Source organism: Mastigoproctus giganteus, chromosome 3 (assembly GCF_048544385.1).
Source record: "Mastigoproctus giganteus isolate SK-2022 chromosome 3, ASM4854438v1, whole genome shotgun sequence".
Lineage (NCBI taxonomy): Eukaryota > Metazoa > Arthropoda > Arachnida > Uropygi > Thelyphonidae > Mastigoproctus > Mastigoproctus giganteus.
This window is the reverse complement of record NC_143577.1, coordinates 92,691,083-92,719,080: the sequence shown is the minus strand read 5'-3', so window position 1 is coordinate 92,719,080 and position 27,998 is coordinate 92,691,083. Positions and strand designations below refer to the sequence as shown.

The window sequence follows — 27,998 nt, the reverse complement described above, 5'->3', positions numbered from 1 at the left end:
TGTAAGATGAGACATTGCATTGACAGTTAATTTCAGAACTTACTTGACTCTCCTCAGGTGATAATTCTCTAGTGGTAGTACCCTCCATGAAACTGTGAAAATGTTCAATGTGAGCTCCGATGCAGTATATGTAATTATAAATTAAAAATGATAAAATAACTGATGCTATTTGGCTTTTTTAAAATTATGAAAAAAATATATTGACTTCCTTATCTTCTCTTGCATTTTCTTTTAAATTCTATATTTTTATTGTTAAAGTTGATTATTAGACATTTAGATATGCAAATGATATTACTTTTAAAGGAAAAATCAGATATTTACAATGGTTCATCATTTTAAGTTGCAAATACAATAGAGTGTTGAAAATCTGAATGTCAGTAATTCGAAACGTCAATAATGCGAACAAGCCAGCATTTATTTATTTATTTTTATTTTTTATTTTTTTTTTGCTGGTGTCATAAAATAATCAGTAAATGCTGGTTATTGCGATCACATTTGCAAACTGAATTTTGATTCTATTAAACAGCAATTCTAATAAGCGAAAATTGAATGGATATTATCCACAAGATATAAAGATATAAAGCATGTTTGTGAAATGAAGATATAAAGCACAAATTTACACTTTTATTACCTTACCAATTAACAAAATTAAATGATACATGAAAATTGACAAACAAACTGAATGCAAAATCGACAAACGATCAACAAACTGAATGCTGTCCAACTTAACTACTCTTGTTGAAAAGAGTGGGAAATCTGGCAGCAAAGAAATGGAAAGTTAGAAAAAGGTGCAGCACAAAATAAGTACTGTTATTTATTTTCATTAAAGGCCAATACATATGTTATTGTGGCTGAAAGTTCCATTTGTTTTGTTACCTATGAATAAAAATACGTAAATACAACTTAAGTGTTTTTATTTCTAAACTTACTCAACCTTTTTCTATTAGTCTCCAGAGCAGTATTTTTGATAAGTTCAAATATCAGAACAAATCAGCAGTCCGAACTACCCCCAGACCCAATTAGTATGGATTATCGACACTCTACTATATCATATCTTGGGTTGTAAGGAATTTACATCACTTGGTGGGCCTATAGAGAGAAAATAGCTAATCACACAGAGTTGACATTTAGAACAGGCAACATTCAGGCAATGCAAGATATAATGGGAGGGAGTACGTGATCAGAGTCTTGTCAATCAATACAGCCCTGGTGGGATTGTGAAATGCTTATAGTACATTTAAATAGGAGGGCAAGAATATTTGCTGATTCTATCGAGGCATTCTTAGTCAAGTTGAAAAACTGCTAGCCTAGTCTGGGGGATACAGACTTACAGATTACCAGTAGATGCAGGAAAAGTGATTATGCACTGATGCTATTAGAATATGTAGCAACCTGGAAAGCAAGGTGTCAGGAATTTCAAGGCTTGCTGAGGGTCCTGGTGGACAATGCAATTCCATGGACTGTGTTAGGGTTACTAAGAGTGAAAACAGTGCAGGTATACTTGTTGCAAGGAGCAAAATAAATAAACTTGATGAATTTGAAGTACTAATGAAATCATCAGATGAGGACATTGTGGGAATATCAGAAACATGGTGTCACTCAGACATGGGGGGGGGGGGTTAAGCTCTTAGTTAAGAAACATTAAATCTAAGGCAGTTTGCACTGGCCACACATGTCAGCTGGATAATGTTGAGTCAGTTTGGTGTGACATAAGCACTGGGAAAACAAAAATGAAAGTAAGAGTGTGTTATAGGTCTAATGTCAAACAACTATACAGAGGAATAGAGTGAGCCATTAAATCAGAATGACTTACAATGGGGGATTTTAACTTTCCAGATATTGACTGGAACTTTTGGGTTGATCACTCACATACTAGCAAGATTTCTGTGGATTTATTAGATGACTGTTTATTAAAGTAGCAAATTATCATTAGTAGAGGCATATCATGCACAAAAGCAATGTTATTTATTATTTATTTTTTTATGAAGACCCCAACCACGAGAGTTATTAGAACCTATAGTACTTAATACCATGCTTGGGTTGGAGGTTGAAAAGATCAAAGAAGATATTTATTAATATTAGACAGGAACTTCTGTAGACTGTAATTTTCAGGAAATACGTATGAAAGAAGGTTGTTCCAGAAAACGGCAGTTGAATGAATAAATGAGGAAGATGAAAAGTTGGTTCTGTGAGTTTGAAGTAGGACCGTAAATGGATGTTGGCTGGTGGCAGCATGTTTTAGGACCGTTTTGAAAGAGAGAGAGTGGGAATTATAGAAGCCAATTCAGAAGAACAGTGCCCATGGAAGTATCTGTAGAAAAGGCATGCAGCAGAAACTACAATATATGTTTGTTGTTTGTTTGTTTGTTATTTGGTTTTTAGGAGCATTAGCAACTAAGGCCATATTGCTCCAGGGATATGCAGTGGTCATTCCCTGACCTTTCTGCATCCTCCGTATTTGGTGGGCACAGGCTCAAACTCCGGTCTAATCAAGAAGCGTGTGCTATGCACTGCTGCCCCTGCCCACGTGGCTACAGAGGCACCAAAACAGTACGTCTATGAAACAGTGAGTTGAAAGGCTCTGTTAGAGAGGAGTCATTAATTAACCTAACTGCCCTCTTCTGAATGGAATCTGGAAGCCTGAGAGAGGTTTTGGGGGCACTGTCCCAGATGTGGGAACAATATTCCATGGTAGGGTGGAATTGTGATTTGTACAGAGTGAACAGCTGTTTGGAAGAAAAGTAACGCCAAGAACGAAAGAGAAAACCAAGTTTTTTAGATGCAGAGGAATCAATATTTGTAATGTGCTTGTGCCAAGAGAGAATAGAAGTCAAGGTAATCCCCAAAAGAGATATATCATTTTGCCTAGAAATCAGAGTGTCGCCAAAGATGTCATAGGAGCAGAGGAATCCTTTTTGCGAGATATAAGACAATACTGAGTTTTAGAAGGATTGAAATCAACTAAGTTGTCTTTGCTCCACTGCAGAATTACCTGGAGATAGGCATTTAAGGAATTGGTAGCAGATATTCAAGAAGTTGAAGCTGATTGAGCAGTGCAAGGTTTCTCAAAATGGAAAGTGGAATGCAATGTGCTATCATTGGCAAAACTATGGATAGGATTTCCAGTCAATGGAAAAAAGTTATTAATATACAAGAGGAAAAGAGTGGGGTAAAGAACTGAACCTTGGTGGATACCAGCATTAGTGGAGAAGTTAGAAGACAGAGACATCTACCATCACCCTCAGTAAGCGATCAGAGAGAAAACTGGATAACTAATTACAAAAAACAGTTGGCAAACCATAAGATGGAAGCTTAGAAGACCTTTATGCTAAACATGATCTAAAGCCTTTGAGATGTCAAGAGCAACTGCTTGTGTTTCACTGAACTTTTCCATTGAATTTGTCGATAAATGGATAACGTAAGCGAGAATATCACCAGTGGATCGTCATTGATGGAATCCATACTGGCGATCGTTGATCAGACGGAAGTTTTCTCCTTATTCCTGCTAGCAAAATTCCCAGATATCATTGACAAGAGCCCAGGAGCTGCAATTGCAGCCTGTCTGTACTGCTTAGAAAATTTCATATCTGACTGCACAATTATCCCCAGGTCTTTTCATTCTCCACTACCCAAGTGTAGTACTGCACTTGGTATGTTACTCTGCAGTTACTGCTCCCTATATGCAGTACTTTGCATTTGTCAATGTTAAACTTCAGTTGCCACCTGCTCAACTTTTCTAGATCCTGTTGCAGTAGCACATCATCCTTACTGTCATTAACAACCCTACCCACCTTCATATCATCTGCAAACTTGGACATTAAGCCTGATATACCTTCACCAATATCATTATTTTGTCTGAAGAAATGTGTGTTCACATGTGATTTTGTATATTGTGTAGGCTGAAAAAGCTGGAATGAATAACTTGTGGAAAAAAGCATTACTGCCACTGCTGAAGATTGCCTAATTACACCCTCAACTGAAGAGGACTTCATAAATTTACAGTTATTGACAGGAAATGAATCCAGACGAGCTAGCTAGCCTAGCGATTGTCCAAAGCACAAGTATTCTGAGGCCAATGCTGGAGGTGAGCAAGCTTTCTAAGGGATTCAAGATGATGTATTTTATGGATACCTTATATATATACATGCATAAGTTTTTAATATATTATTATGTGTAGTTTTATTTTTTTGTGATTATTATTAGAAATAATTTACTCTGCTGTAAATTTTAAAAAAATGCATACACATTAACATATCAGAGTGCTGTTTACAAACAAAAGGTATATATCTTAATTACAAAAAGTGGAAGGAAGGACCTTCAAACATTTTAAGTGCTGGGAGCCTCCAATGGGATAAAGATGGCCCTGGGTGTTGTAGGTAAGACCGCTGCATGATCATCTGTGTCATCTATAGAATCTGAATGAATCTCATCTTAGATTTTGATCTCTTTGATTTATGGCAGGGGGTTTGGTAAGATTCCATGAGGCTGTGCCATGCCAACCAGAGAACAGCATTAATGGTTGAAAGTCTACCAATGATGCTGGGGGTTTTCAGTTGGTGACTTGAGCTGAAAAAAATGAGAGAATGGGGTCTATTTGCATATTTTCTTTTTAACTTCATAAAGCTCTCAATAACACTGAGCAAGCAATCTGTAGCTTGCGCATTCTTGTCAACAACGAACAATGCCTTTAGCCTGTTCCCAAACTGAAGAGCTTTGATAGTGGTTTTCTCTGACATGTTTTTGTCTGATATTTTTTCTGGTTCATCAACTTCCTTTTTTGACTTCTGTTAACTCTTCTATATTGAGCTAAATCAACTTTTGCTATATGACAGTAAGATTTGGTTAACATCTTCCTTGTGAATCTGATTAAACTTTGCTTGAGCTGCCAGCTATAAGATCTTGGAGTGAATTTTGCTTTGGTCTTCCTCAAACCCATTGACATCATGAATACTTTGATAATATTTTTTTCTGTATGCCATTCATGTTACTTTAAGTAAACCTTCCCAAAGACTCCAAGATATTCTCTATTGCTATCTTTATGTTATATTTCTTTCCTAGTTCCTTGATTGTGTGTTTTATTCTGTCTAGCCCTTGAATGGGATACTTCATGATGCTCTGCAGGTAGTAAGCCTTAAATATTGCTATGACACCTTGTGAACAAAAGGTATAAATATTAATTACAAAAAGTAGGAAGGAGGACCTTCAAATGTTCTAGATGCCTGCCGTCTCCAATGAGATAAAAATGAAAAAAAAATGAAAAAAGAAAAAAAATGCCTCAACTACAATGCTCAGTTGGTGGAGGGAGGTGGTATTTGGAAGCAAAAACACCACTCTGATATTATCACCCTAGTCCTCATTAATATTTTTAAGGTAGGTTACCAGGAACCAGGAGCATTATCGAGGAAAAGCAGAGCCTTGTGATTGGTGTTATTTTCTGCAGAATATGAAATGATGAATAAACACAGATAGGGCATTAAATACTCTCTAAAGATCTGTCTTGTTACCCAGGCCTTAGAGTGCAGAACAACAGGCAGTGTTGTCTTGTTTAAGCTTTTCAGCAGTCATGGGTTTCAGAATGGTAGACAAGAAGAAACTTTATGTCACCACATTAATTCCACCAATGCCTAACTAATTCCACCAATAAACAATATAAGTCATCCTTCAATGCCTTGAAGCCTGGGACTTTCTTCTCTTCCTTAGAAATAACTGCATGCAATGACATTATTTTCCAAAGGAGATTTGTTTCATCAGCTTTGACTATCTGTCCAGGTGAATAGCCACCTTCAATGATTTTTTGTCACTATATGGTCTTTGGCAGGAGAATGTGCTTGCAACCTTTGAATAAGCTGATGCTTCTCCTGTCACATGGAAACTATGATGATGAATGTGCCTAAATCCCTGAAAAATACCTACAGCTTGCCTTGCAAGTTAAATCCTTTGTACAGACATCTCCATTTTGGCTTCTTTCTTCTTGAAATTGTCATGCAGACTTAGAGCCTTCTGTTGTATAATGGGGAAACTGTTAGGGGTATTTTTTTTTTAAGTTAGTTTTTTTTTCCTATTCTTGCTGTTGATCCAACATACAAGCAGCCTCTGAAGCATATCCATTATTTCACCCCTCCCCTTTGTTATATGATGAAATGAAGACTCTCCAATATGTCTCAGCTCTCTTCTTTAACTTGTCCCTTTTGTTGATGCTGCCAATTTCACCACTGTCCTTTCTCTATTTGTTCCATGACCTCAGTTTTCATAGCCAGAATGACAGATTTCATTTCCTTTTCTGCTTTATCATTGCCACTAGACATTTTAACAACTTATGGGGACATGACGAATAAGGAGTACATAGATATTTTGGATTGCTACAACACTTATTGCAAGAAACAAGGCATAAACTAAGCCAGAGACATGCTGCTCTTTTCTATAAATAGAGGGTCTCAGTGCAATCCTCCATCCACCACCTACAATACTTAGCACATAAGTGCTCACCTATAAAGAAATTGTTCATTATAACAAAATAGGTGCTTATTCCAAAAAAAAAAAAAGTATAAATTAGACTATTGTAAAGAAATTTGTAAAATCGGTTAATCTAAATCAAAGGATGCCTGTATAGGCATGTGAATAAAAATCCATCTAAATTTAAATACAATCTGGGTATAATCTCTGATCCTTGCATATTATGGGAGTTAAGTTCATGGAGTCCATTCAAGGAGGAAGGAGTTAGACATCATATGAACCTATATATTCTTGGCCCCAGGTGCCAAGCGTTCCGTGGCCAAGCGATTCTAGTGTGTCTCTGAAAGTGTTTTCTGAAAAGAGCATTTAAGCAAACAGTTTCCATTTTTAGTTTCAAACACCATTTTATTGATTTCTATATCAGAGTATCTCTCTCACACTACAAGAAGTAGGCAGAAGCCCAGAAAGGAAAACCACCTTTCTGTTTCCCTTTCTATTAGTACTAACTTACTAACTCAGTCGCTTGGTCACCTCGTGGCACTGCTCCTGCTTCCCCGTGGTGGGGCCAGAAACCTGGGTAGTAAAACAAACCCCCAGGGCCAAAAGGAGCAAAACATGGATTTCGAGAACTTTCCCCCGATCCAGACAGCAAATCCTAATTCAATGGATTTGCACCAACCCGATGACACAACCACCAGAAAGAGACTGAAGATGGATGCTTGCAGAGTAGAACATCCAACTTTCCTGATCTTGCATTCTTTAACAAATCAGGCCATAGGCAACCTATCACCATTTCTCATACAGAAATGTCTGGAAAGTGTAGCAGGTTCCCCGAAAATGGTGAGACGTCTTAAATCTGGCGAACTACTGGTTGAGACAACCAGCTCCAAACACGCTGAGTCCCTTCTGAAACTCACCACATTTGGTGGAATTCCAGTCAAGGTGTCACCACATGCTACACTCAATACCTCCAAAGGTGTCATCTCAGAATGGGACCTAATGAATGTCTCAGAGGAGGAAATTGTAAATGAATTGCAAGATCAGAAGGTCACACAGGCAGAAAGAATTATGCTGAAGAAAGATGGTGAACTTATCTCAATGCGCAGCATCATACTGACGTTTAGTTCAAAACCTACCTACATTGGTGAAAGCTGGGTATCTGAACTGCAGCATTCGCCCATATATTCCAAATCCATTAAGATGTTATAAATGTCAGAAATTCAGACACTCCCAAACGGTCTGTCGAGGTGATGCTGTATGCCCTAACTGTGGCTTGAAGGAGCATGCCCAAGCTGATTGTAATTCACAGTCCTCACTCTGCCCTAATTGCAAAGGCAACCACCCAGCCTTCTCTAAAACATGTGACCAATGGAAATATGAAAAGAAAATCCAGACGTACAAGATAGAAAAAAAGACTCATTTTCAGAAGCAAGGACAAATACAGCAACTGATGCCAAAACATACATATGCTGATGCTGCCAAAAGATTTTGTACAATATCTGTTCAGACTGATACATCAATAACACCAAGCATCTCTATTTCTGAATGGGCTCGATCTATATTCTCTTCTGTACCACAGTCCTCAAGCTGAGGACTGTGGTACAGACTTCAACCAGATCTAGTAACATGCCAGTCACAATGCCACCTGTTGCTGCTGCAACTTCCGTAAGACTTGCTCAAAGAGAAAATTCATCCCATTAAAAAGCAGCATGCTGAATCTTCTTCTGCTATGGACACAAATGAGACTTGCAGTCAAGAAGAAAACGAAACCATTCTAGAAATCCATCCAGAAGATGAAATAGAAACCAGACCTGTTTTTTCAAAGAGAGAGAAAATGAAAGTTGACCGCCTGAAACAGTTTTCCAAAAAGCAGGCAGACACAGCTACTCTATTTAAATCCAAACAATGAAAAACATCATACAATGGAACTGCAGAGGCTTTCGCAGCAATATTGATGACATTCACGAAATAATAATGAACCATAATCCAATTGGAATCCGCTTACAAGAGACATATTTAACACCTCAATTGTATCCCTCAGTAAAAAATTACACTCTCTTTTGGCAAGACAGACCTGCAACCACTAATGCTCATGAAGGGGTAGCCATACTTGTGGACTCATGAGTCCCTTGAGGTGGGCAGGAGCAGCAGTGTGTAGCACACACTTCTTGATTAGACCGGGGTTTGAGCCCATGAGCCACCAAATACGGAGGATGCGGAAAGGTCAGATAATGACCACTGCATATTCCCGGAGCAATATGGCCTTAGTTGCTAATGCTCCTAAAAACCAAATAACAACAACAACACGAGTCCTTGCAAACGTATACCACTACAAACTACCATTGAAGCTGTTGCCACGCGAATAGCAATTGGCGTTAGCCTAACACTGGTTTCTATCTACCTGCCACCCAGTTATCCTTGTACCTTTCAAAAACTTCAAGATCTCATTCTGCAGTTGCCAACCCCTTTCTGTTTATTGGGTGACTTCAATGGACACAGCCCATTGTGGAGATCTCCCAGTACAGACGCACGAGAACAATTCATTGAAATGCTTGTGGACAGACAAAATCTAACCTTATTAAATACAGGCTCACCAACTTATCTCCACCTCCCAACAGGATCAGTCTCTGCAATAGACCTATCCATCTGCTCTCCGATCCTCTTCCCTAGTATTGAGTGGACTGTGCTGGACGATCCGCTCAATAACCAATAATCTGTAAAATACAAACTTCACTCTGCACAACTTCAGAAATGAGCACAAAATGGAAATTTTCTAAGGCAGATTGTTCAAAGTATGCTTCTCGTGTATCCTTCGACAATCAGGCCATTGAATAGCATCTGATTGACAAAGCTGCCAACCATATTACAAAACAGATCCTAGTAGCTGCATCTATTGCCATCCCACAATCACAGTCTAGCATCCATAGAAGCAGAAACCATTGGTGGAAATGAGGACTGTAAGAATGCAAAAAAAAAAAACCATGCGTGGAATTTATTTTGCAAATACCCTACCACTGCTAACCTTATAAACTACAAGAAACTTAAAGCTAAGGCCTGCCACATTAGGAAGAAAGCAAAAAAAAAGACTCTTGGATTCAATTCACAACTGAAATTAATAAAAATACTGACATAAGAATTATATGGAGAAAAATCAGGCAATTAAATGGAAAATTCCCCCCATTGTCGTCCCCACTTATCTCCTGGAATGGGCTGGAACTGTCTACTCCTGCAGAGATTGCAGATGCCCTAGGCTTAGTATTTTCACAGTTATCTGAATCGATGACACATGAACCATCATTTCAGAAGATTAAGACTTCAGCCAAAAAATCCCATCTGAATTTCAGAACCAAATCCTTGCTACCGTACAATCAACTACTCACTATGCTAGAACTTAAAGAAGCTCTATCCACTGCAAAGAACAGCGCTGCTGGCACTGATGGAATATACTACATAATGCTACAACACCTAGATAATAAATCACTATCTTCACTACTGACCTTCTATAATCACATCTTCGCGAAACATTCATTCCCCAGTTCCTGGCATCACTCTTTTGTACAGGCAATACCCAAACCAGGTAAAGATCTCTCTATTCCTAATAATTATAGACCCATTTCTCTCACCAGCCATTTAAGTAAAACCCTAGAAAAAAATAATAGACCATCGACTAACATGGTACCTTGATTCCCAAAATAAGATATCTGACAATCAATTTGGTTTCAGGAAAAACCAATCATTTCATGATCAAAGCAGAAACAAATATTAGGAGTGCATTTATTCAAAATAAACATCTCGTCATGGCATGTCTCAATATAGAGAAAGCCTTTGACACCACTTGGCATTTTGGTATCCTGAGAGATCTTCATTCCCTGGATCTGAGAGGTCACTTACCTTACTTCATACAGAATTTCCTACAGCAGAGGACCTTTCAAGTTCGCTATCGGCAAGTCCTTTCCAAAACATATATACAAGAAGGAGTCCATTGGGGTTCTGTTCTTAGTGCAACCTCGTTTGCATTAAGAATAAATCAGATGACCAAAATTATTCCCAATACAGTGAATTCATATCTTTACGTTGATGACCTGATTGTCTCTTGCAGCTCGCAAAACATGAGCTTTATTGAGAGGCAACTGCAAACAACAATTAATAATATCGAACTATGGATGGCACAGAATGGTTACAGACTGTCTTATCAGAAATCAAGTGTCATTCATTTTTGTAACAAATGAAAGATGCACCCAGATCTGGAAATACACTTAAGAAATCAACCTGTCATAGTTGTAAACAGCATTTGCCTTTTTGGTGTCATTTTTGATAATAAATTGAACTTTTCAGAACACATCAAACATCTATGCACTGTCTGCCAGAAAAAAATGAACTTGCTAAGAGTTCTCTTCTGCATCATGGGGTGCAGATCATTACACCTTACTTCACTTTTGTATAGAGCCCTAATCAGATCTTGCCTTGATTACGGTGCCCATGATTCTGCTAGGGAAAACATGATAGCATGGCTTGCCCCTATTCAACATTCTGCCCTCAGGATTGCTGTAGGTGCTTACAGAACATCGCCAGTACAAAGTCTTGAAGCCCATGAACCTCCTCTCAGACTCAGAAGAAAGATGTTACTCCTGAATTATGCAGCCAAAATTCAAAGTCTAACTACTCACCCAATTAGGCCAATACTTAATGATCCACAGTTCTCAATGCACTATAGAAATAAACCTAGAACAGTCCAACCTAGTGGCATCAGCAGGCATTATCACAAACCTGGAATATACATCTTGACAAAGTCCTCCAAGATTCAAACAGTGGAGATCCTCCATGGTCCTCTATTAAAGCATCCTGTGACAGCTATTTCCTAAACTGAGGAAAACACTCGCTTGCAAATATTAATATACAGCAACTTCATACTGCTCACACATAAAATTGTGCTGTATAACTGCTGCATTCAGTGGGCAGGGAAACAGAGATGGTGTTACAGGGAAAGACAGCTGCAGCCCTGACTCCACTTTAAGACTTTGATCCATCAATGTATACTTTTGTAGTAGAGTCGGGGCTGCAGCCATCTTTCCCTATAACACCATCTCTATTTCCCTGACCACTGAATGCAGCAGTTACACAGCAGAATTATGTACCATCAACCTTGCCTTAGAAAATATCATCCATCTGTCCATCCAAAAAAAAAAGTGTAATATATACAGATTCACAGAGTGCACTTTTAGCCTTGCAAAATTCCTCCTCACCAACACATCCTGTAATAACAACAATAAAAACTCAGCTGATGCATATTTGGCACCTCCGTAGCCAGGTGGGAAGGAGCAGCAGTGCATAGGACACGCTTCTTGATTAGACCGGGGTTCGAGCCCATCACCACCAAATATGGAGGATGCGGAAAGGTCAGGGAATGACCACGGCATATCCAGGAGCAATATGGCCTTAGTTGCTAATGCTCCTAAATAACAACAACAACAGCTGATGCATATCCATGAACATGAGCAGGTAGTCATCTTTTGTTGGATCCCAGTCCACATGGGGATATCAGGGAATGAAAAAGCAGATTATGCAGCAAAACAACCATCCAACAGAGCATCAACAGATTACTACATTCCATATATTGACTACAGATCCTATATAAGACATGTATGTAAGGAACAGTGGACACTTCTATGGCAAGCTCAACTGCAGAACAAGCTCCTTCAAATAAAATCTGAACCACAGTTATGGGCTTCCGTGTAAACAGAAAGGAAGAAATCCTCCTATCCAGAGCGTGAATCAATCAGTCACCTCACCCATCTTTATCTACTCACAGAAGACGATCCTCCGAAGTGTACCCACTGCATGTCTTTTCTCACAATCAAACACATTCTCGTTGATTGTACACTATACACTGATGCCCGAAAAGCCTCATTCAGTATTCTATGAAATCTTCAAGAACCTTTAACACTTCGCCATATGATGCAAATCTTCCAGAATTTTTCTGCTTCCTAAAAGGAATACAGCTATGTGATCATCTCTGACATAGATCTATAATCACTATGTCTGAACTCCATACTGTTGATAGGCGCAATATGGCCCTAGTAGCCCTTGTGCCAGAAATAACAATATCAATACCAATATATGTTCTTAAACATTTGGTTTTGCATGCAATATATGGGTTAAAACTATTCAAAGCTACTCAACATTACAGAAAAGGCAGTGTTTATTTTCATAATCTTGTGTATAATGAATTGTTATCGAAGAAAGCAGTAAAATATAAAGTACAGGAAATATAAATAAATAAAAACTGCTAAACTCTAATGGATTTGCAACTTTTCAACTACTCTGTTATCATGGAATCTTTACCATATTTTAGATCACAGACATTTTTTATTATATGTAAACATACCTTGACATCCAGGAATATGAGTAACATTCCATTTTCCTCCTTGCATACATTGTGCTATTATTCTTGTACCTCCACTGTAGAACTCTTGACCAAGTGGACATACATAAACAACAGTTGAGCCAAATGTAGTTTCTCGGCTAGAAGCAATTGCACGCATACCCACAGACAGCTGTGGGCAATCTGAAATAAATAATATATTTATTTCATTTATTTCAATATTTTAATAGTTCAAAAATTTATCCAATCCTCCTTTAAATTTATTCAAATTATCCATTCCACAATTTATTTGATATGTACAAGAGCTGTACAATAAAGAATGATCATATTTTTTTTTTCACAACAAACCTTTATTAATCATCCATATTTTGATGGACCTTTTCAAAGTACTCCCCATTGATGAAATACACTTACTCCAATGTTTCAGCCATTTTTCAAAAACATTGTGGAATCCATTTTTTGAAATACATTTGAGAATCACTTCTGATGTCTTTACAACTTCTGAAGACTGGAAATGGTTTCCTCACAGCTTCTTCTTTAACTTTGGAAACAAAAAAATTGCAGGATGTAAGATCAGGGCTATAGGGCAGGTGAGGAGTACATTTGATATTAATGCTGGCTAAGTACTTGATGAGAGTATGAGCAATGTGAGGTCTCACATTGTCACAATGCAACAGCCACTCACTTGCGTGTAGTTGTGTTCAATTATGACGAATGTGATCCTGCAAAGTGTGCAGTATAGTTTTGTAGTAAGGCCCTGTAACAGTTGTATGACATGCTGATAAACCATTCCTTTAATGTAAAAAAAAAGCAATGACCATAACTTTTCTTTCCTGCAGAAACCACAACTCTTGCTTTTTCCAGTGTTGCCGATGGTGTAGACTTCAAAACAGAGCCTTATTGCTTACTCTCTGTGTTGAAATGATGAGGCCATGTCTAATCTACTGTTATCACCTTGCACAGAACCTAACCTTCTTCAGTAACCATCCATTGCAGCTCCTGACAAACTTCTGTGTGAACTTGCTTGTGCTTGGGTGTGAGTAGTCTTTGAACCCAGTGTGCACAAACAAGCATCATGGATGCATGCTCCCTACTGATATTCTCAACATCTCAGCAACTTGCCTAACTGTTATACGATGATCTTCTCTCATGATTAAAGAAGCAGTGTTTATGGTTTCTGTGGTGACAGCAGTGGTTGGAGCTCCAGGCATGCCGATTTTTGAGATTGGAATCACGTCCCTCTTTAAAAATTCTAAACAACCTGCAAGTTGTGCTATATAGAAGCACAGATTCACCATAAGCCTTTCATATGCATTTGCTGGTGCTTTCTTGAGGTAGAAACAAATTTTTATGTAAAGCAAGATGTCAGTTAGACAGGTTTCAAAGAACTTTATCCTGTGTTGTTTCTAATACTTTTTTAAAATTATTCCAACTGCATATCACAGCTATTATTTAATTGCTTGTCTGAAAATTCACTTTTATAAGGTGATTGACCCCTTTAGTCATAATATGCCAGTTCAATGGTCTTTATATATGTAAATTCTTTTATTGCCAAAAAATACAAAGAAAAACATATGGAATTATTCCTGTACAAAGCAATGATGGGAGTGATGGGGAGGATGATCACAAGGCAAGAAAAGTGATAATTTTTTTTATTAGGCATTATATCTGTATAAGTAGTGTTCATGCTGTGATAATCAGCTATGTGGGTGGAAAAATCCAGAATAACTCACAAGCTATTATTTAATTGCTTGTCTGAAAATTCACTTTTATAAGGTGATTGACCCCTTTAGTCATAATATGCCAGTTCAATGGTCTTTATATATGTAAATTCTTTTATTGCCAAAAAATACAAAGAAAAACATATGGAATTATTCCTGTACAAAGCAATGATGGGAGTGATGGGGAGGATGATCACAAGGCAAGAAAAGTGGTAATTTTTTTTATTAGGCATCATATCTGTATAAGTAGTGTTCATGCTGTGATAATAAGCTATGTGGGTGGAAAAATCCAGAATAACTCACAAATGGAACCCTACTCCCTCCTCTTATAATAATAATGAAATGAATACCAAGTGATAAAAGCAACAACTTAATAAAAATCAAATTAAAATATTAATTGTATTATTTCTTAAAAATCAAGAGATACAGCTTAAAATCAAGCTGTATTTCAAGAAATTTTAAATTGAGTAAACAGAATGATGCTTTTTGCATTTAATTTGAAATTGGAAAGTAAGCATAAGGACAAAAAAAACTGTAAAAAATTTACCTGCACTAAAGCTAGCTGACCATCCTTTTGACGCATGCATTGGATTTGTCAAAAATATGGCATACATATGACCACTGCTTGCAGTCAATGTGATAGCAGGACGGGTTAATCCAGTGAAACCTTTTCCTGGATGGAGTTTCACCCCAGAAGCATCATTTCCATCAAACACCTTCAAAACAATATTATAATATACTTTTAGAATATTGATCTCAAACCCAGCTAAATCAGTAATTTCCTATATAATTATCATATTAATCACCCTGCTACCCAGTGAAATTATTTTAAAAAGTGCCCACACTGGAAATTGATCCTGCTTAGCTTTGTTTTCTGGTGTTTTAAATTATCTAGAAAAGATTAATACTATAATAATACTGTACTATACTAAATACTATATAATTAGCTAGAAGCTATTCTATATTGCTAACAAATAATTCAAAAAGTGACTAATCAAATCAAAAAAGAAATACATCTGATAATTTTTGGAATTCAAGAAAATAATGTTTTATTTTTATTTTTTTTAGCATCTTCATTTGATTTATATATTTAAGATACACCATAATTAGTACTAGCATAAGAAGTGCCCAACTACTACCAGGAAGCAGAACATATGTATTGCCTTAAAAACCCTTATGCTTTATATTTTTATGCTACACATTTCTCAGAAAATGCTTTTATTTATTTCATCTAGGTATTTGTCTAATTCTTTATTAATTTTATATAATTTTCTGTATCTAGCTAAATAAAATTTATAATACAATTTTCTAAAATATGATAAATAAAATATGATTTTCTTTGACTAAAATCAGTTTTCTTAAATCTTGTTTGCAGTTAGGCTTACTTCAAATTTGAATCCTTATCCATGTCATCTGATAAAGAGATAGACTACCCCCCCCCTCATCTTCCCAGTGTCTAGTTTTTTCAAACCTCTTAAAGGCGCAGCTGGGCAACTTTGACTCACAGAAAACTGGAGATCAAGTAATTGTAAGCTGGAGGAAAACAGGAGATTTTTTGACAAAAACAGGAAATTATTTTCTGAAAATCAAGAGTTCTCAAAAATGAGGAGAAAAAACAGCAATAGGTTTTTTTAAAGTCCACACTACAATATAAATTAAATTTTACTGACAATATACATATTTTATATTAAGATACAGACACAAGATTGTTTACCAATACAATATGCTTTCAAATATTAGCTAATCTAGGATGTTTCTGTCTGGATTTCTGTTGGGATTTTGTCAGACAACTGATTTTGATTGCTTCAAGAAAGAAGATACTGTTGCTAATTCTGTCCTCTTCAGAAATGTTGAGTAAAAGTTTTGTTCATAACTGTGACCTTGCTGTCCAGATTTGACCATCAAGAACATTTCAAAAGCTTCAAAAAGAGAAGAGTGAACTCACTTTTTGTTTCCCACCTGGGGGCATATTCTTTCACACCCATGAGGAATTGTTAAAATATCAAGGACAATTTGTCACATTTCTAGCTTCCTTTTGCACTTGTCATTTCCTCAAGAAACACTAAAGATGAAGTCTTTTCCTTTCATAATAACAACTGGCATGCTCTCACACTGAAATTGACAGAACTAATGCTGAAAAACATCTACTGCTTCATCGTCTATTTCTTTATCTTCAGTCATACCAAGAAGTACTTGAAACTGAATAAGCTGGAAAATGATGCACTGCCAGTTTATTAAATTTATGCATCCTTGGAATTTATAAAAACATTATTTTTCAGTGATAATTATGCACTATGTAATCATGTGTAGCAAAAGAACAGAATTTTCTCTTGCATTAGGCTCTGTAACCCGACAATAAATGCCTTTGACTAAGTCACAGTCATCCTTCTGCTTTATTATTATTATTAATATCCATATGATGCAAGGAAACCTGAGGCTTATGCTGCACCAGGAAAAAAAAAAAGCTCTCGAGTAACCCTGTGAGAGAGAGAGAGAGAGAGAGAGAGAGAGAGAGAGAGAGAGAGAGAGAGAGAGAGAGAGAGAGAGTCAAAAGTAGAAGGGAATCACCAAGAAAGAGAAGAATGATGATATCCAGCTCAGGACACTGGGTGTGCCAAGTCCATACTCATCAGATGTGAGCCCCCCCGGCTTTAGTCTGATAGGTTAATCAACTTCTAAAATGTAAATGGAGTTTACATTTTAGAAGTTGTTTTTAAATTCACATAGCTTTTAAATTCTATGCAGTGGAACCAACTGATGAAGTTACCGACAGCAAATTATAAATAGGAAGCATTCAAGTATGTTATCATAGAAGCTATTAGGCTTTTTATACCAACTAAGAGATACAGATCAAGGAATAGACCTAATGGATTCAGATGAACCAATGAAACTCATGGCAGCAAAGAAAAATGCATAGGATGCAAATAAATTATTAAGTAATACAGATGCATACAGTAGATATAAAGTAGTCTGTTAGGTAAGTTATGATAATTCTCTGGCAAAAGATGAAAAGAAAAACAGCAAAGATTTCTTTACTTATGTAAACAATAAAAGGAAGCTGATGAATCACATTGGCCCACTTGATATCAATGGTTTAACTGTTGATGATCCTGAACAGGTTACTGACAAACCAAATAGGCATTTTGCATCCAAATTCACACATGAGAAATTCTTTAGGAAAGGGGATACAAGACATTTATCAAATTCAAACAGGGAGTTGAATGACAGTGAGGAAGAGAAATTGTTGAAACTAAACCTAAAAAAGGCACCTGTGGTGGATGTGGTCTGACTAATTATATTAAGGGAGGCAGCAAAGGACCCTTAGCCATAATTATGGGAGCATCTTTGGATTCATGGGGGTGGGAGGGTCCCTGTATACTGCAAATGTATGATTGTATCACCACTTCACAAAGAGTGACATTAGTAATTACAGACCTGTTAGCTTAACTTCCATTCCAGGGAAAATAATGGAGTCAGCGAATGTAATACAGGATCATCTACACAGGAATGAAATTATACTGCAAATCACAGCATGGATTTGTTAAGGAAAATCTTGCCTGATCAATCTGATTGGATACTATGATGCAGTAACAAAGGAACTGAATGCAAAAAATAATTTTGATATCATATACTTGTATTTCAGGAAAGCTTTTGATGCTGTTGCAAATAAGACTGCTGTACAAATTGGAGCAGTATGGCATTAAGGGCGAGTTGCTACAATGGATAAAGGGATGGTTGAGTGGGAGATGACAGAGTGATAATAAATGGACACTGCTCTTCGTGGACTAATGTTATTAGTGGAATCCCCCAGTTCAGTACTGGGCCCATTATTGTTTTCTATATTTATTAATAATGTTGCTGAAGGTATATCAGGTTTAATGTCTAAGTTTGCAGATGATACAAAGGTTGGTAGAGCAGTTAATGACAGTATTCAGGGTAGGCTACTGCAATAAGATCTAGAAAAATTAGGCAGATAGGCTAAGAAATGGCAGTCAAAGTTTAACATTGACAAATGCAATGTACTGTATGTGGGTAGCAGTAATCCCAGATTAATGTACTAACTGTGTGGTACTTCAAGTTAATAGAAAATGAAAAAGGCCTGGGGGTAATTATGTAGTCCGATATGAAGTTCTCTGAGCAATGCAGACAGTTGCCAGGACAGTTCAAGGAATTTTGACTATGATATACAAGAACTTTTCTAGCAGGGATAAGGAAGTAATTATCCCATTGTATAAGGCAGTGGTTAGGCTCAATCTTGAGTACTGCATAGAGATCTGGTGACCTCATTTTAGGATCTGCTAGAATGGGTGTAGAGAAGGGTAATGAGATTGGTTAAGGGAGGAAAAGGGTGGTCTTACCACAACAGGCTTCAGTTCTGCAAAGTGCAGCATCTGGAGACTAAGCACCTGCAAGATGATCTGATTCAGATGATTAAGGATTTCAATGGATTGAGTAAGCTCAGTGCTGATCAGATTCTTTCTCTTGCTCAGACTATGCATGTGAGGAGGTATAAATTCAAATTGAGGAAGAACAGTGGCAGAATAGATGTGCAGAAGTTTGCCTTCAATCAATGGGTGGCAGTTTGCTGGAACAAGCTTCCCTCCATTGTTGTGGAAGTGGATAGTTTGAATAAATTTAAAGAAGAACTAGGCAAACAATTGTGGGAATTTTTTTTTTTTCAGTTGATGTTATATAAGCTTGATTTCCTGCATCATATGCTACTACTACTATCATCACTAGTGATCATTTGCCCTTTTCAATTTGTTAACTCTCAAAAGTGCTCACATGGCATTTTTACCATTTTTGACCTCTTCTATAAATAGAATTGTCAAAGGTTACTAGTGTTCTTACCAGTCTAGTTGCACATTTAACCAAAGACAACCAGTATGTGCACATATGCCTCAAAATATATCTTATCAGTAGCATACATTGGTTGAAATTGTTTAAATATATTTTTTCTTTTAACACTTCTTTCTAGACTGCATATTGGTCAGCATATAAATCAAGACTTGAAGTTTGAAATATGACTCTTAAAATTGTTGGTCTACTTATACGCAGGGCCTAAAATCTGAACCTAAATATCTATAGCAAATGAAATGGGAGAGATACTGCACATTTAAAATCTTGTTTAAATATAAAAAAAATGCATGTATAAAGGTTATAAATGTATTTTATTAAACAAAATTCATTATAGAATACACTTATCATACTAATACAATCTACTAAAAACATGGTTATGTATCCAAATCGTCACTATCAGATAACAAAATGCCTTTTACAATGTCCTCTTCAATTTCAATAAAATTTTCATCATATGGATCGCACTCATTATCCAACAAATCCGATAAATCATCATTCTACCACAAAAAAACATCGTCTATACCATCTATGGAATTTGATATACCACTTTTTTTAAACGAGTTTATGAGAGTTATAACATCAATTTTGTTCTGCATGTTTATTGAAAACTCACACAAAATATCCAATGGAGTTGGCCACATATTTCTACCTTTGGTAAGACTTTTTTAGCCACTCATAATCCAATCATTCCATTCTGTATGAATGCTGTCATTGAATGGTTTTTTTGAGGCGAACATCTAACAGCTGCACAATTGATGTTAATGCACCTAGTATAAGAGCAATCTTTGTGTTAATGTTATATAATATTTTCTTTATTTTCTCTGTTATATGTTTAAATTTAAAGATGGAGTTAAATTTGGATCAAATGTTTTTTATCCAAAGTTTATTATCTTCATCCATCCAATCATTTTTGTATACTGTATATGAACAAATATTCCAGGTTGCGGGGATGTAATCTTTGGCATTGTTTTTCTTTTGAAAATTACCATTAGTTTTAACTTTGTTCCATCTGCCATGCACGTTAGAATGACTGTAAATTGGGTTTCCTCATGTCTAGTTATCTTCACTAAAACTGTTTTGGCTCCTTTTGAATTCACAGTTTGGTTCCCTACCATATCAAAATTCATGGGAGTTTCACCCACATTTCCAATGTGCGACAATGGAAAATCGTGTTCCGTGCACATTTTTATTATATATCATTGAAAATCAGTAATTTTATTTTTCAATTTGTCTGATAGTTTGAGCTGTTTTTGTCTTTTGGTGTAATACCAATCCTTTTCTTCCCATAAAGCATCTATACCAACTTAAATCTCCTTTGAATTTCTGACTTACTTGTGGGTTAGATTTTTCACATTGAAGTGCTTCCACATACATTTCTTGTCACAATGTATCCACTTTGGCGTTTTGCTGGTACCCATTCAAAAAGATTGTCTCTGAGCTCAGGTCAATGACTTTTTCCTCCTTTCATAGCACATTTCATCCTAGACACGTTATTTAACAAATCTTCATTCTTTTCCCAGTTGTTCACTAACTTTCACTTACTCCAAATTTTCTGGCTATTGCATAATTATTGGTGGTTTTGAAAAATACTACAACTTTCAAACTTGAATCTGCTGTCATACTTCATTTTTTTCTGAAGGGTTATTCATTTTAAAGAAACACACACAAGTAATACAAATAACAAATAAGACAAGTTGATGCTGCTGCAGAATAACACTTTGAATGACTAGAAAACTGCAAATTGCCTTCCTTTAACCCATTCACTGTCACGTGAGTGAGGCCTTCAGTCACACGGCACTATCCACAAGTGCCAATGATTCAAGGCTGGAGTCAGATACAAGCTTCTACACAATACTGTAGTAATTACCTGGTTCCTGGAGACAGCTTCCAAAATTAGACTAGCAGCAAATAACTTTGGTACGTGTACTTCATAAAACGATTTCAGAATTATAACTCAACTTATACAATGGATATGACTAAAATACATTTTTTGTCTTAAAATATAAGGTCAATTTATATGCTGATCACTATGGTAGTATTAAAACTTACACCAAATATTCATACACTTTCACAAGAAGGCATGCACTCCCCATCCTTCAGCACACAAATTAATCAGATAACAAGAACAGACTCTTACCACCAAGTGTTCAAGATATTCCAGCACGGCCACCAGGTCAGTGGAGTTTACAATAAATCATCAGTACAAATGCTCCATTGACTTTAAACCTATGGGTAGCAGCAACCCAAGAGAAACATATCAACTGTGTTGTACTACACTCAGAGAAGTGGAGAATGAAAAAGACCTGGGGGTAATTGTGCAGTCAGATATGAAGTTCTCTGAGCAGTGCAGATGGGCTGCCAGAGCAGGTCATGGAGTCTTGTCAATGATATATAGGAATTTTGCTAGCAGAGACAAGGAGGTGATTATCCCTTTGTATAAGTCAATGGTCAGGCCACTCCTTGAGTACTGTGTACAGGTCTGGAGGCTTCATTTGAGGAAGGATGTACAGTTTCTAGAATGAGTACAAAGAAGGGCAACAAGATTGGTGAGAGGAACAAAGGGGTGCTCTTACCAAGAAAGGCTTAAGTTCTGCAAGTTGCAGCATCTGGTAACTAGGCACCTGCGAGGTGATCTGATTGAGGCGTATAAAGCCTTGAATGGTTTGAGAAGGCTCAATGCTGATTGGATTCTTCCACTTGCTCAGATTATTATTATTATTATTATTATTATCTATATGGTGCAAGGAAGCCTGAGGCTTATGCTGCACCAGCCAAAAAAAAAAAAAAAAAAATTCCTGAGCAACCCTGAGAGTGAGAGAGGGGGGGGGGGAATCACCAAGAAAGAGAAGAATGATGATATCCAGCTTAGGACCCTGGGTGTGCCATGCCCGTACTCACCAGATGTGAGCCCCTGGGGTTATAAACCTGGGGGAGATTATAGATTCAAATTGAGGAAAGATAGTTGCAGAATTGATGTGTGGAAATTTTCCTTTAGCCAGCGGGTAGTTGATTTTTGGAACAGACTGCCATCTGCTGTTATGGAAGTTGATAGCTTAAATAAATTTAATGCTGAACTAGACAAACATTTGGAGTGACCAGATTGGGTGAAATGGGAAGGGTTTTTTTTTTTTTGGCTGATGTTGTATAAGGTTGCTTTCTTGCATCATATGCCTCAAATAATGCTAATTGCCATTAGTCCCTTTTTCCCAAATATTGGATGACTGATTTTGTCCACCTTTCCTCATTTACGCAACTTGGTTGACTTCGGTACCTGTAATTAAAAAGCAGACTTTATTGAAACTGTATGAAACTTAGTGGGTTATTATTTGAAGTGCTATACATTAAGCACAGAAATTTTTAACATGGTACCACTACCCTTTCATACTCAGGCCATGAACTTTTCAACGCTCCCTTGTTGTGTATATTATACAATGTTGTGTAATGAATATTGTATAATCGAACAATGTACAAAGTTCTTACCCTTACAACATCCTCTGCAGCAATTTCAAATGAATTAAACATTAGTGATATTGGTCCTCCTCCTGGACGACTAATTCTATAAGAGCATTCTTGATTAGAAGGATAGTTTACTACTCCATACGCAGGTGAAGAAATATTTCCAGACTCACTTGTCATTTCTACTTCACAACCTGAATTATTATAAAAAAAATTATATATCTACATTATGTACATATACAAGCTGTTTCAGTGATATGGAAATTCACCATAAAATATCAAATAAAATAAAAAGTACAGTATGTGCAAAAAATTTTATTTATTGTTTGTGGCCATTTTATGGCCACAAACAATAAATTAAAGCCACATAAAATATGTCCAGTTCTGAACAGTTACACAAAAAAATGGTTATGGAGTTCTGAATTGTAAAAAAAAAATAAATAAATAAATAAAATAAAAAGTAAATTACAATAAGTATACACAAAAACTGCTGTTAAAGGAAGACCTGAAACTAGGTGGAAGGATGGGATCAGTGAACTTTTGGGCATGACATTTTGCGATGCCGCTCATATAGCATATGATTGATGCAATTGGAGGATTTTGTTGGTGGCCACAACAGCTCCTCAGAGAACTATGTGACTGGAAGAAGAAGAAGAAGATACATATCCTTTGTAAAACTTAGTCATACTAGATACATGTCTATTTATTCTTTTTATTATTTCTATTATTTTTTACCATTCAGAACTACATAATCATTTTTCAAAAAGCAAACAGCCATAGCTCCATAATTATTCAGAATTAGGCACGTTTATATGACTTTTTGTTTTTTTACACATGCACACAGGATATATCATAACATGTGGAACATACTTTCAGGATCAATTCAGAACGTGCAAATAATATAAAAAAGCTCTTGTAAAAATGTTTCTGAACAGTTAGAGCCATGGATATTTGAATTTTAAAAAATAGCCATGGAGTTTTCTCTAATAAAAACAACAGTAAATAAGAATTAACAGACACATGCCTAGTAAAATATTTATTCATACTAGTTGCATGTTTTCTCTGATTTTCTTATTCTTATTATTTTTTTTTTATTATTCTTTACCATCAAAACTCTCCATCACTATAAGTTATCTTATATCAAGATCTTCCAAGTTATTGGGTCTTGAAACATACTTTAGATGCTTTTAATGTCCCCAGAGGATTAAGATCACTTGTCTGGGAATTTCCATAAATTCGCTCTTGTTTCAACAATAATTACACCAGCACCACAGTACTGAGGTATGCAATTAAAGGCCAATCTCAGACTAGTTGCTAGCAAATGGTATCCTAGGCAAAGTATGGTTTTGGGGAAGGAAGTACCAATTCCAGATGTACACAGGGGCAGCAGTTCCCCACCTTCTGCCAGCAATTAGAGCCATAGGAAAAATATTGAATCTGCTTCCCCCACCCCAAACCGGAAATGTAGGCTGAGGTCCCTGATAAACTGCAGAACATTTTGCAGAATGGTTGAGTTATTGGTTATGAAAATTGTGGAGTGTGACTTGATCCTACCTCACAAAAAAAAAAAAAAAAAAAAAAAAAGAATTTCGCTAAAACATTATTTTTTCAGTACATAAACAGTGCTTACAGAAATAAGAAAATTAAGCTTTCAAGTTTTTTATATCAGTTAACAGCAGCTGCAGGCAGAGGTAGAAGTGATTCTTGCACTGCTTCTATTGGAATGAGCAGCAGCCTGGAAATATCAAGTTGCTGGGGATTTCAGGAACTGCTGGGAGTCATGAAACAAGTAAATACACTGAGTGACCACTCCAATGAAAACTGAATGCGACCCATTGACCATGTAAGGTATGAGAGTGTGAGTTAGTTGACCTATGTAGCATAGATAAGGTGTCAGTGGTTCAGTAGGTAGTAAAATTCCGAGCGTGATGGTAAAAGGAAGGATTTATCGGACTTTGATAAAGGACAGATCGTGGGTGCTCGATGAGCTGGTGCCTTGATTTCCCAAATGGCTGAACTGATGGGGTGTTCTAGAGCCGACATAGTCAAAGTGTACCAGGAACTAGCATCAAAATGGTCAATCAATGACCCAATGGCAAAACTGCAAAGGTCAGCAAAAGGTTGATGCTAGAGGTGAGTGCCGGGTCCAATGACTCGTACAGGAGAAAAGGCACAGCACTGTTGAAGAGTTGACTACCCAATACAACATTGGCCCATGTTGTATTGTATTGTATTGACTACCCAATACAACATGGGCCAACCTGGAACAATATCTAGCATGACCATGCATTGCATGCTCGCACGTATCGGCTATACCAGCAGATGACCCCTACGGCATCCTCTCCTAACCAAGGTTCATCAGTGAAAAGACCCACCTGGTGCAAAGAGCATGCAAGTTGGACGTTAGAAGACTGGAAGAAGGTGTGCTGCTCAGATGAGTCACGTTATTTACTCCACACCATGGATGGTCGTGTACGGATTTGGCGTCAACAACATGAGGCTCTTGATCCATCAATCATGCATGGTATCAAAATGCAGGCCAGTGGAGGCAGTATATGGTGTGGGGCATGTTTCACTGGCAGGAACTTGGACCCCCTGGTGAATGTGGAACAACGTATTGGTGGTCTCCACCATCGTCAACTACTTCTTGACTGTGTACACCCCGCTATGTTACACTTTTTTCCGAATGGTGATGGTGTCTTCCGAGATGACAATGCACCAAGCCAGCGGGCACTTGTTGTGCAGGAATGGTATGAGGAACACAGTTCTAACTTCCAGCATATCAAATGGCCTCCAAACTCCCCTGATATCAATCCCATAGAGAACTTGAGGGACACTATGGAAAGGCATATTAGGCATCTGGTTACACCAATCATCTCTATACCTGCATTGCTGCCCACATTACACACATCTTGGTTGGCCATACCTCCCAAACGCTTCCAACATCTTGCTGAATAAATGTCACGTCAGATAGCTGCTGTGCTGAGGGCAAACCTACAAAGTATTAGGTAGGTGGTCATAATTCAGTGATCACTCAGTGTACATGGGCTGTTTTTACTGTTAGTTACTGTTAGAGTAACTAACAGTAAAAACAGGTGCAAGTATACTTGCATGTACACCAATGCTAGAAGTATAGTAAATAACTTTGATGAATTTGAAGTGCTGTCCAAGACATCAAAGGCGGATATTATTGGGATATCAGAGACATGGTGTCACACAGATATAAGGAATACAGAATTGGAATTTGGGGAGTACAATGTGTTCAGAAATGATAGACAGGACAGAAAGGGAGGAGGGGTCATGCTGTTAGTTAAGAAACATAAAATCTAAGGAAGTGCATCAAGTTGACCCAGATGGACTGTGCAATATTGAGTCAGTTTGGTGTGACATAAGCATGGGAAAGCAAAAATGTGGAGAGGAGTTTATTATAGGCCTAATGACTCCGATGAGTACAATGAACAATTATACAGAGAAATAGAATGGGCCAGAAAATCAGAATGCCTTATAATGGGGGATTTAACTTCCCAAATATTGACTGTAACTTGTGGATTGGTCACTTGCACACTAGCAACGCTTTTGTGGATTCACTGAATGATTGTTTTCTACAGCAGCATGTTTCAGAGGCAACCAGAGGGAGTACTCTTGATCTGATTATTGGCAGTGATTATTTATGCATTAGGAATTTACAGATAAAGGAACAACTAAGTAACAGTGATCACAATATACTGATGTGGGATTTACTTAAAGATTTAACTACCATCAGGGGTAGAAGGAGGGGTTTTTGCTTTCACAAAGATGACTACAGTGGTCTCAGAGATTTTATAAATTCTATACAGTGGGACCAACTGATGGTGTTAGAATGGCAAATTCTAAATGGAAAGCATTCAAGGAATTAACCTTGGAAGCTACTAGGCATTTCATGCCAACTAAGAAATACTGTTCTAGGTTTAGGCCCAAATGGATGTCAGATGAACTAATGAGACTTGTGGCAGAGAAGAAAAATGCATGGGATACATATAAATTATCAGGCAACACAGAAACTTTTGGTACATATAAACTGGTCTGTAATCAAGTCATAAAGGAGGTTAAGTAAGTGAAGGCAGATTATGAGAAATCTTTGGCAGAGGAAGCAAAGCAAAACAGCAAAGACTTCTTTACTTATATAAACTCTAAAAGGAAGGGGATGAATTAGATTGGTCCACTTGATATCGATGGTTTGGCTGTAGATAATCCTGCTCAGATAGCTGCCAAACTGAAAGTGTATTTTGCTTCTACATTCACACATGAGGAATTATTCAGGGAGGGGAAGGCCAGAAGTTTATAAAACTGTAACAGGGAGTTAAATGATATTGTTATAACTCAGAGCAAAGTGGAGGAAAAATTGTTGAAGTTAAACATAAGAAAGGCACCTGGTGTGGATGGGATCTATCCAATTATATTAAAGGAGGTGACAAAGGAAGTAAGCAAACCCTTAGCCATAATTATGAGAGTATAATTGGATTCAGGAGAGATCCCTAAGGACTTGAGATGTCCAAATGTATCTCCAATTCACAAAGGGGAATCAAAGGGTGACATGAGTAATTATAGACCTATTAACTTGTGTTCCAGGGAAAATAATGGAGTCACTAGTTAAAGAAACATTGCAGAATCACCTAGAGAAGACTGCAGTAATCGGTCAGACCCAGCATGGGTTTGCTAAGGGAAAGTCTTGTCTGACCAATTTGATTGGATACTATGATGTGGCCACATAGCAACTGGATGAAAAAAATTAATTTTGATATCATATACTTGGATTTCAGAAATGCTTTTGATACTGTTACCCATGGAAGACTACTGTACAAATTGGAGCAGTATGGTATTAAGGGAAAGTTGCTACAATGGATAAAAGGATGGTTGAGTGGGAGAAAACAGAGAATGGAAATCAATGAACACTGCTGTTTGTGGACTAATGTTATTAGTGGTGTCCCGCAGGGTTCGGTGTTGGGCATACTGTTGTTTTGTATATTTATCAATGATATTGATGAGGCGCCTCCATAGCCAGGTGGACAGGAGCAGTAGTGTGTAGCACACGCTTCTTGATTAGACCGGGGTTCGAGCCCGTGACCACCAAATACGGAAGGTCAGGG

The 27,998-nt window shown here is 37.1% G+C and overlaps 1 protein-coding gene across 1 annotated transcript in view; it reads right to left on the bottom strand.

Moving 5' to 3' along the window:
• Positions 1 to 27,998, bottom strand: part of LOC150088154 (uncharacterized) — a 611,850-nt gene that overhangs the window by 454,182 nt on the left and 129,670 nt on the right. The window contains exons 11-13 of the mRNA XM_090369355.1: positions 22,897 to 23,066; positions 15,104 to 15,272; positions 12,839 to 13,018 (exon numbers count right to left, since the gene is read on the bottom strand). Of these exons, the coding sequence (XP_090225481.1) occupies positions 12,839 to 13,018; positions 15,104 to 15,272; positions 22,897 to 23,066 (519 nt within the window). The remainder of the gene's footprint in view (positions 1 to 12,838; positions 13,019 to 15,103; positions 15,273 to 22,896; positions 23,067 to 27,998) is intronic.